This window comes from Hippocampus guttulatus, chromosome 7, assembly GCF_054856545.1.
Source record: "Hippocampus guttulatus isolate MCC_2025c chromosome 7, RoL_Hgut_1.0, whole genome shotgun sequence".
Lineage (NCBI taxonomy): Eukaryota > Metazoa > Chordata > Actinopteri > Syngnathiformes > Syngnathidae > Hippocampus > Hippocampus guttulatus.
Window position 1 is genome coordinate 8,760,838 of NC_141267.1, and position 10,128 is coordinate 8,770,965.

The window sequence follows — 10,128 nt, forward strand, 5'->3', positions numbered from 1 at the left end:
GCGCTGATTGGCTCCTCTGAACTTAAGGTGTGCCCATACATAAGCGTCACGCATTCAAAATGGATGATTGTGTCAGGAAACAGACGCATGCGCGACGCCACAGTGTGCTCACAGCTTCAGCACAGGAGAGCCGCACACAGACAATTAGACAAGACGAATCGCGGGAGGTTTCGATCGTGTGCAGTTTTGCTCCCGTCTACCCGGGGATCTTTGCAGCTGTTTAACAGCAGAACACCGCAACATGGTAAATGAACATCCCAATGGCGTCCTCAAATAATATTTGCATGCCTCAGACATTGCATTCACCTTTAGTGGAAGAACAGCACTGCACATTCCTGTGCTCCCTTGTGTCAGTATTTAAAATGGTTCTTAACTCCTCTTCTGATATATTTTTCAGTGATTTCAGAGGGGATGTGAAAAGGGGAATTGTACAAATGAAAATAATATTTTTGTTTTCATGTTTAGTATTTATTTTGGTAAAATGAGTATTTTGTTTTGCTTTTGTTAAATTAAGGGGAAAAAAGACAACTACTGTTTAACAAAGTTCAAGTAAAAATGTCTTATTTCCCTAAAAGGGCTATTTCTATTATTAAGCAGGCACAACTTAAACAAAATTAACATTAACAAAACTTAACAAAATAAAAGAGTTCCTCTGCCTCAACACAATACCTCTCATTATTTGCTGTGTACTGGCAAAGTGAATAATTGTTATTTTCATGCACCCCATTATTGGTTGGTTGTGAGGAGTGTTGATTTGTATAAGCTTGGCTTGACCATAGTAAATTGGCATATAGCCCTGCTCCCCATGACCGCCGTGAATGGGACCAGACCTTGGTCTTATAAAAATAAAATAAAAAAGTGGACCTACAGCCTTTCTAGTTGGTATAGAGGTTCCGTCCTTTTTGCTAAAAATAGTAACAGTATCCCACAATTCCGTGCGGCGCGCCACATTGGAGGGCTCGCGCTGATCGCGCAAGCATTTTTCACTACGCAGACTTTGACACGAAAGAGTTGTTTACTGACTAATTTGGTGATTTGTGAATGCACACGACATGGAGAAGTATGTTGATTGACATTGGATAAGCAAGCACATAGCCTGTATTTAGAAAAAATTGCTGTTATTGGCAAGGATCCTTATCAGATTGAGAAATCTGAATGGAGTGAAGATTACAATTTTTTTCCCGAAATCACCTAGCCAGATCTTGTGAACTATTTAATCTGTCAGCCAAACCCTTTTTTCAAAATGAAGGACTTTCAGAATTACAAGAGTTTGGAGAGCTAAGAGCGTTTTGTTTGTGGATGGGTACGAGATGTTCGTGTTTACAGCAAGACTTCGAGTGGACATCGGATTGTCAGAGCTAGAGTTATGCACTCTCAGAAGTTATCGGATCCAAGTCTAAACCCATGGATTATTACGGATGGTCAGTCAAAAGTGATTTCAGCACATTGTGATTGCAAGGCTGGACTTGGAGAGAGTTGTTCACATGTAGCATCAGTCTTGTTTTATGTGGAAGCCACAGTCAGACTGAGGGAAGCCAGTACAGTTACTCAGGTACCTGCTTACTGGATGCTGCCTGCTTCTAAAGCATCTGTGAGTTATGCCCCATTGCACAAGATTGACTTTACTTCGTCAAAGACACTTGAAAGAGAGTTAGATGAAAAAGTCAACAGTGTTTCCAATACACAGGATTCAGATAGTAAACTAACTGATGAAACACCTGTGAAAAAGATGGCTAGAACTGTGTCCCAGTCAAGGTATGACACTTTCTTCAAGCAGTTAAAGGCTGATAAACCAGTATGTTTGTCAACCAGCAGACATTATAATGAACATTATATCACGAGCAGTCTACAGGCCAAATACCAAGGAGTACTTAGTGAGCTGTTTGATGAAAGCTGTGTAGGAATGTCCCGTGAAGATCTCTTAGAACACTGTAACTCTTTGCATCCTTTGATCACAGTTAGTGATGAAGAGGCCCAAAATGTTGAGAGGGATCCAACAGAACAAGCCGACAGCAAGCTATGGTTCAGGTTGTGAACTGGTAGAATAACAGCATCCAGAATGAAAGCAGCCTGTTCAACAGCTTGTGAAAATCCCCCATTAAGTTTGCTGAAGCAAATATGTTACCCCAATGAATACAGATTTACAAACGATGCAGTCAAATAGGGGTGTGAACACGAAGAATCTGTCAGGCAACAGTACATCAAAGATAACTGTAAAAACCACATCAATTTGAAGACACAAAACTGTGGACTGTTCCTAAATCCGAAGTATCCACATTTGGGAGTTTCTCCGGACGGTTTAGTAGAATGTGACTGCTGTGGCAAAGGGTGCTTGGAAGTTAAGTGCCTATACTGTATGCGTGACAAGATGATCGGGTCTGACAAGGGCTCATGTATGGAGGACACTGATTCAGGACTGAAACTTAAGAGGAATCATGCCTACTACTCCCAAGTACAGACTCAACTTTTCCTTTGTGATGTCGACACTAGTTCGACTAGTGAAGTCAAAATGTCGCACTAGTGGAACTAGTGGATATTTGGGGCATCGCTGGTAAGCAAGTAACATTTTTGGACTCACGAGTTGGATATCAAGGCTTTAACGGTCTTAAACTAGTGCACTAGTCAATGTTTTATCCTCCACTAGTTAACTAGTGGATATTTCAGCTCCCACTAGTTAACTAGTGCCGGAAATCATAGGCCACTAGTTAACATGCTAGAAAAATCCACGTTTCACTAGTTAACATGTTAACACTTTTTAAACTTTGAACCTCACTAGTTTGGTCTAGTGGGCCACTAGGGCATAAAAAAGCTGACTAGCTGGGAAGTTCCCTCTGCTTGTGTGCTTCCAGGTGTCACTAGTTAGAATTTTGTCAGCATAGTTGGACAAAAGTGGCACTAGTTGCCAAACATTAGTGGCTAGTGCGGATTTCTGTGCAACTAGTTCGACAAAGTGTGTCACTAGTGTGGCTGAGTGTCGAACTAGTGCTGAAAGAGATCGAACTAGTGTAACACACTCATGTCTGATATCAGGGATTTGGAATAAATGCTCAAATGGGTTGCCATAGACTTCATTATTTGGACACCAATGAAGCATCAAGAATAATAATACAGTCGGCGTAAAATATATCCAGTAAACAATGCTAGCACTGTCGACATATAAGTAGCCTACAGTCGAAAGCGTATTTTGTATCTGAAAAATAAAATTTCAATGTAATACACGATGAGAATGGATGGTGTGTTTGACAGGTATTTGGCCCCGCCCGTTCACTGGGTGACAGTTTTACTCGGCAGTGAATAAGCACACGCACACCATACGCGCTCGCTCAAAAAAGAAAAGCTGAAGAAGGTCTCTGACAAAGTAAGTACTTTCATCCATTTCTTTCTAACATCTTACTATTTAGTATGGACCCCCGTTAAAATTGTTTGAAAAGCGAAAGATATAAACGAAAGACATTGATCACACTTCGGGTTTTTTTTTTAACAAAAACATATCGAGGTTTGTTTCAACTGCAGTTGTGTGTGGAAAGAAACACTTTTAGTTGTTCCAATTTCAAAGAAAAGTAAAAATGACCTAACAAAAATACCGGAGCTTCTGTAGTAATATGAAAAATACCATCTTTTTATATCGGGAGTTGACTCTTTTTTAATGGGAGTTCAGCAGCCTTTTGACCGTCCGCAGTTTAGTTGACAGGAATAATTTCACGTTTGGACGTATTCCAAGATAAAATCCGTTAAAAGGGAGGGGAGGGGGCGTTATCGCGTCGTTTGACATTACATGAACATTACATGCCTGGCCAATTTCTTTTGCGGTCGATAGAATACCATAAAAGTTGACACCTTTGACAATCAAATATCAAATAAGTCCATTTACCTATAAAAAGCGTCACATCCAGGTCCAAAGGGATGTTAGTGTCTTCAAATTGATGGAGGTTTTTGTCGGGGGGGGGGGGGGGGGGGGCATCACGTGTTTATTTGAAGGATAGAAAAGGAAGCTGAATCACAATGATTTTCCATTACAACAGCCATTGAAAAGCAAGTTGTTGTAGTTCTTGCCCCCACCGGCCCCAGCGCAGTCAGTTGCAGAACAGTGACCGTCACATCCTCAAATTTCTGAACAGATCTACACATTGACTATTCATTGCCATTTGTTAGAAACGAAGTATCACAGCAAGTACAGCATGATATATTGCCTGAAAAAAGGTGAATGATCGCATTTGATGTAGGCCTATCGTTAAATGTGACCAAGAGCTGCCGACAGGACAGTAAGAGAGAATTAAAGAAAATGTACTTTTTTTTTTAACCTTCGTGGCATGCATTTGTTTTTGCCACACAACGCATGTCAGGTGTACATGACGTGTACCTGCAGGCCACGAGGGTTTTAAACAAATGATCAGGCAAATCCAAGTTGTAAAAGAAGTGTCAGTCATTTGATGAGATAGAAAGAATGAGAACAGTATACAAACGTCTGACTTTAGAAAACTATCAATGCTCAGTTTTGATGGATACATTCAAAGGGGTATTTTTTTCATAAAAATACTTTTATGAATTTGCTCACTTTCGTTTCTCCTAAACCGATTCTTAGCTTGTGTCAACTGCCGCATTCCGATGCTCTGTGCGTCTCCAGTAAGTACTGTATGACCGTTAACTGATGAGTGCTTCAAGTGTTTCACTGCGGGCATGAGGAAGTTATACAGGCATGACAAAATATGGGCATAAGTCACCTATATAAGTGACCAAAAAAATTGGTCATGCTACTGACCAATTTAGCTACCTAGCTACTGACCGACCGACCTACCTATTTACCTGTCAGTTTTTATCATGCGATCGTTTCCTGTTTTTGTCTTATTTTAAAGTTATATAAAATAGCTGACCTGATTTATCAGCTGGTGCTTGTTGCAAAGAAAGTTCTTTTTACAGTGAAATATTTTCCAAACATAACTTCAGTGACTATCGATCTTTACATCATACGAGACGACGGAATGGCAGTTGAGACGACTTCACATCAGCAAAGATGCTCATGCTGGCCCGTGCCAAAAAAGGCTGCGACCAAATTTGTGCCGGTGCAAAAAGTTGGTGACACCAGCGCGACCAGTGCAAAAATTCACAAACCTTTAGACTTTTAACTCAATTAACTTTCCTAAACTCAGCCCTGTTTTTGAGTAAAGCATAATCATGGGCGTTTCTGTACGCCGTTGTGGGTTCGACCGTTTGTGTTTTATTGTGACGTCAGAAACGCGTGTGTGTCATACCGAGTTTATATTTGCTCATTTGTGTTTTTATTGGCTGTTAACAGGATTTTGTGATGTTGGGAAAAAGGGTGGGGTCAGTATCATGTCAAGGCGTTGAAGTTTTCCAGTCGTTTCAAAAGCCTCCGTGTTGTAAAATCAGAGGTGAAAAGTCTACTTCCAGTGAAGCTAGGACATTGTATACAATGGTAGGTAACCACAAATCCTTTTCGACGTCTATTCAATCAGAATACACCACAAAAGCAAGTTCACGGTTTGGGGTTTTTTGTTGTTGGTGCAAATATACATTCATTTTAGGCAGTCCAGTGCACCAGTGTTGAGTACGTCTGCCTCGCAGGTCTCAGATGTGGGTTTAGAACCATGGCAACAGCCTTCCGATGTTGAGTTTACATTTTCTCCCCATGTTCACATTGGTTTATTCTCCGGGTACTCTGCCTTTCTCCTATATTCCGAAAACATGCATGTAAGTTCATCAAACAGGTTGAAAAAGATTTTCAAAGCATAGTACTCTATTGTATTCTGCCTTTATTAATGTTTTACGCAACGTCCAAACTTCATTAGAATTGGTGTTTGCAAAATGATTCTAAATACCCTCCACCACGCGTGCAACTTATTCCACCTATAAGACGGAAACATGGCAACGAGTATTCACTTTCCATCCCACACCCAACTGCAGCAGCTGCGAGCATTTTTGCCAGGCCACCTCATGTGTGTTTTTGAGCTCACGTCAGCACCTCAAATGTGAAAGTATGGCTGAGAGCAGACAGCCACAACTCTTCTTTTTTTTTTTTTTTTTTTTTTTGGAGTGGAGCATTTAGTCAAATCTTCTAGAGTGGGCTCAAAATTGCTTTCTGTGGGGTTGACACAAAACGGTATGATGGAAATCTCAGAATTCGACTGCCTACCATTGTGCAACTAAAGAGTGAAAACAAGTTATCCTACATATTAAAAAGCATTTTTTGAAATGGCAAAAAGGCTTCTTAGTTTTATATATACCGTAATAAAGTGTTGTTAACGAGTCACTTTTTAATTCCTGCCACAGGAAAAAATATGTGACCGTGTTGAAGTTTTATTGGAACAAACACAACAAGCAGTGATTTGATTTGGGGAGGGGGGTGCAAACTCTCCCACTTCATTATGTTAGCCTTTTTATGTGACATTGTTGATGTGAAGGGAATACAAAAGGGAATAAAAAGGTTAACTTTTTTTGCAATTTTGTGTTTGTTTCTGCATGTGTGTGTGTGCGCGCGCGCGCACGTGCGTGTGTGTGTGTGTGTGTGTGAGAGAGAGAGACTGTGTAATGTAAAATATTAAAAATACCTAATTATAAAAATATCCAGTGGTAGGTTAGTAGCCCCTCAGCTGTTTGTGATTGCGTTTTACCAAGATAGTGGTACAAAAATGAGAGGTCGCGGTACGACAGCGACTGATTTGAATAAATGACCGCAATCTTTACAGTAAACTATGTTTCATTAATTCCTCATGTCAAATCCATCATGTACTAAATTGCGCATTTGCACCCAGTATTATGTTTATAAATAAATCATGTCTTGTGCTTTGTTTTTTTTCTCTCAGCACAGTTCCGAGGATGATACACTTGAGATTTCGGACGTGCTTGCTGCTTGGAATTCTCTGCGCGTTCATCATCATCCATCTCCTTGTGGATGTTATTGACCAAAAGAGCATTCGCCTCCAAGCAAGCATGAAAAAGGATCGAAATAGCGTTATGGAGCCGACCAACCAGACCGATACCTTCTTTTGGCCGAGCCCAGTTTGTCATCGAAACATGTCTGTAGCCAACATGACAGGCTTCGCTGCTCTTCCTGCTCATATTCGAGACTTTCTGTACTACCGCCACTGTCGCCGCTTCCCTCTGCTACTGGACCTGCCTGATAAATGTGGCGGAGTTGAACGGTCAGGGGACGTCTTCCTCCTATTGGTCATTAAAAGCTCTCCTGCGAATTACGAGCGCCGAGAGGTGCTGCGCAAGACCTGGGCGAAGGAGCGATTGCACAATGGGGTTTGGATCAGAAGGCTCTTCCTCTCGGGTACGACGAATCAAGGCTTTGAGAAGATGAGGCTGAATAAGCTCCTCCAAGCAGAGCAGCGCGAGTACAACGACATTATCCAGTGGGACTTCACTGACTCCTTCTACAACCTCACCTTGAAGCAAGTACTTTTCCTGGAATGGATGGAAAGAAACTGTCGGAACGCTCGTTTTTTGTTCAATGGTGACGATGACGTTTTTGCCAACACGGAAAATATGGTGGAGTTCCTCCAGAGCCTTAAAGACAACGACGGGCGCAAACACCTCTACATCGGGCATCTGATCCAGAACGTTGGGCCCATTAGGTCACCTGGGAGCAAATATTACATCCCAGTCCAGGTGCAAGAGTCCAACTCTTATCCGCCCTACTGCGGGGGTGGGGGCTTCTTGCTGTCGGGCTACACAGCTTTAGTCATACACAACATGTCCCGTACCATTACCATTCTTCCCATCGATGACGTTTACATGGGGATGTGTCTGGCTAAAGCAGCGCTTGCGCCAAGCTCGCACATTGGGGTGAAGACAGCGGGACTGTACATCCCCGCCAGCAATGTCGACACGTACGACCCTTGCTACTATAAAGATATGCTGCTGGTCCACCGATTCCTCCCAGCTCAGATGTACCTCATGTGGCAAAGAATACACGACCGTGCTCTCAAATGTGGTTCCTCTGGGTAGAGATGTAAGTCAACTGCGATTCTCAGGTGAAGGCAAATGACTCTTGTTTCCTGGATTCCAGGCATGGTTGCCTGCGTCTACATTGCTTGAACAGAGTTTTGCACTTTGGTAAGGCCGACTGTCAATAACAAGGTCAGGCAGTCGGTCGCACCCTCTACGTAAAACATGTCTTTTGTGGATGATTGGCTATTACCAAAAAGACTCTGGTCAACTTATTCTCATGAAAAATGTTTCAGGCACTCATATCTCCATCAACATAAATTTTAATCATTGCTCAATTAAAAACTTAAGATAGTTTATTTAAAACATAGTTTATTTTTTTAAAAATCTTGAGACTGTATGTTTTTTTTTATTATACTCATATTTTTTTATTTATGATAATGCGTATATTAAATGGATTTAAAAAATTCAAACATTTGACTCAACTAAATTTAGGTGGAAAAATTGACAAAATAATGTAAAAAAAAAACGGGATTATTGATGATGTAAATGCTTTGCGGGGCAGCTTAAAAAAACAAAGCATGTATGCAGCCCATTGGCCATACTTGCCCACCTGTGTTCAAGGCAGGGTACAAGCGGGACTGGTCAGCCATCATTCATGGCCACATTAATTAGCGTTTCACTTTTTGTGTATTCCAAAAGAGAAACACCATTTTGTCTGAAGCAAAAAAAAAAAAAACAGAGCACGAGATCCTATAAAGTCCTCCGATGGAGCCTATCTGCAGTTTTTTTTTTAATGCAGCTTTGTGACACATGTTTCCGGTACAGGTTTCAGTGCCCTTCTTTACTGCTTCTCACGGTGAAAAAATAATTTTGTCTCCAGTTTACTGTACTCTTCGTCATCCCTGTATCGGATATTAGTTGCTGTTCTTCTGAGTGGGTTTGCTTCTGGCTGGAACTGTGAAATTAAGCATTCGACAACTTCCCTACATTTCCGTACAATTAAAATGCATTGAAGTGTGTGCAACAGCAAGCAAAGAAAACCCAATCGCTATTTCCTTGTTTGACATAGCAAGTCGTGCACTGTCACGATGACAACAAAAGGTTCCTGAAATTACAGGGGGAAACGGGTTGTAATATTTTGACCGATCAGATAACCAGAACAACTAGGAATTAATGTAATGTGGTTACATAATTTTCCTGCACATCTAATCTGATATGGACTACGATGGTTGTATGATAAACAAACATTGTAGCAAATTATTATTCTTGTCACTGCACACCAGAAGATTGCTGTTGGATTTCCTCTTTCTTGTTCACAATATTTTTTTTGTTTTGTGTGTGCGTTATTGTTACACACTGAATGCCCATGTGCTGACAAGGTATCATCATTTGATCTTCGAATGTGTTGATATTTAAATGAATATTAGAGAACTTCTATGTATACTGCATTTTGAAAATGTATGTACCGGTACTGACATGTTATTTTAAATTAAGACAATGTATGATTTTGTAAACTGTTGGTTTTAATATTCTCTGGGTTTCTAAGGTTGTATGATCTACTGTGACTGAAGAAGATGTGGTTCATAAAGTTCCCCATTGCGATTTACAATGGCAACGGAGCCCTTTGCGTTCATTTTTTTTTTCTTCCATTTTCGGTTTCCTCTCATAAGGACTCTGCAGGCAGAAGTCACACTTGCACTTCATCCGCTATTGCTTTTGTTCCGCAGAGTTGGATGTAAATATCTATTTAAGTCTGTAGATGAATAAATAGAAATGTTCTTGTCATGGCTTTGCTCTGTCTGTTTTTTTTCTATCAACACCAGCTGGAGTGGAGGGCGTGGGTCTTCAGTGGTGCACCTGTGTCTGGTTTTCCAATCAAGCCTTGCCAAGTACTTAAGGACTGCCGAGTTACCAAGTTGCTGTTGGATCCTTGACTTTGCTGTTTTTAGCACAAGTGTTGTTTTCTAGGCCTCTTCCATTCTTCCATCGTCGTTTTGCTGTCTTAGTTCCTCGTTTTGTAAGTATTGGTATTATTTAATCATTTTTTATCTTGTTTGTCATGTAAATATTTTAAGGCCTTGTTTTACCTGGTTACTTGTGACCAGCGCTTCTTGTTTAGATTCTGTTGGTTTTGCATATTTGATAAAAAAATAAAAATAAAATCTGTGTATTTTGGGGATCCAAAATATTTTTTCGGTTCGTTCTTGAACCCGA

At 40.7% G+C, this 10,128-nt stretch overlaps 1 protein-coding gene across 1 annotated transcript; it reads left to right on the plus strand.

The window, feature by feature from the left end:
- Positions 1-3,283: 3,283 nt before the first annotated feature.
- Positions 3,284-9,699, plus strand: LOC147202173 (N-acetyllactosaminide beta-1,3-N-acetylglucosaminyltransferase 3-like). The gene is made up of 2 exons (XM_086114921.1): positions 3,284-3,358; positions 6,822-9,699. The coding sequence occupies exon 2, from the start codon at positions 6,835-6,837 to the stop codon at positions 7,969-7,971; it is 1,137 nt and encodes a 378-aa protein (XP_085971047.1). The 5' UTR covers positions 3,284-3,358; positions 6,822-6,834; the 3' UTR covers positions 7,972-9,699.
- Positions 9,700-10,128: the final 429 nt, after the last annotated feature.

Bases quoted from the DNA above. Each gene is read 5' to 3' on its own strand.
- LOC147202173 (XM_086114921.1), top strand. From the start codon at position 6,835: ATGATACACTTGAGATTTCGGACGTGCTTGCTGCTTGGAATTCTCTGC.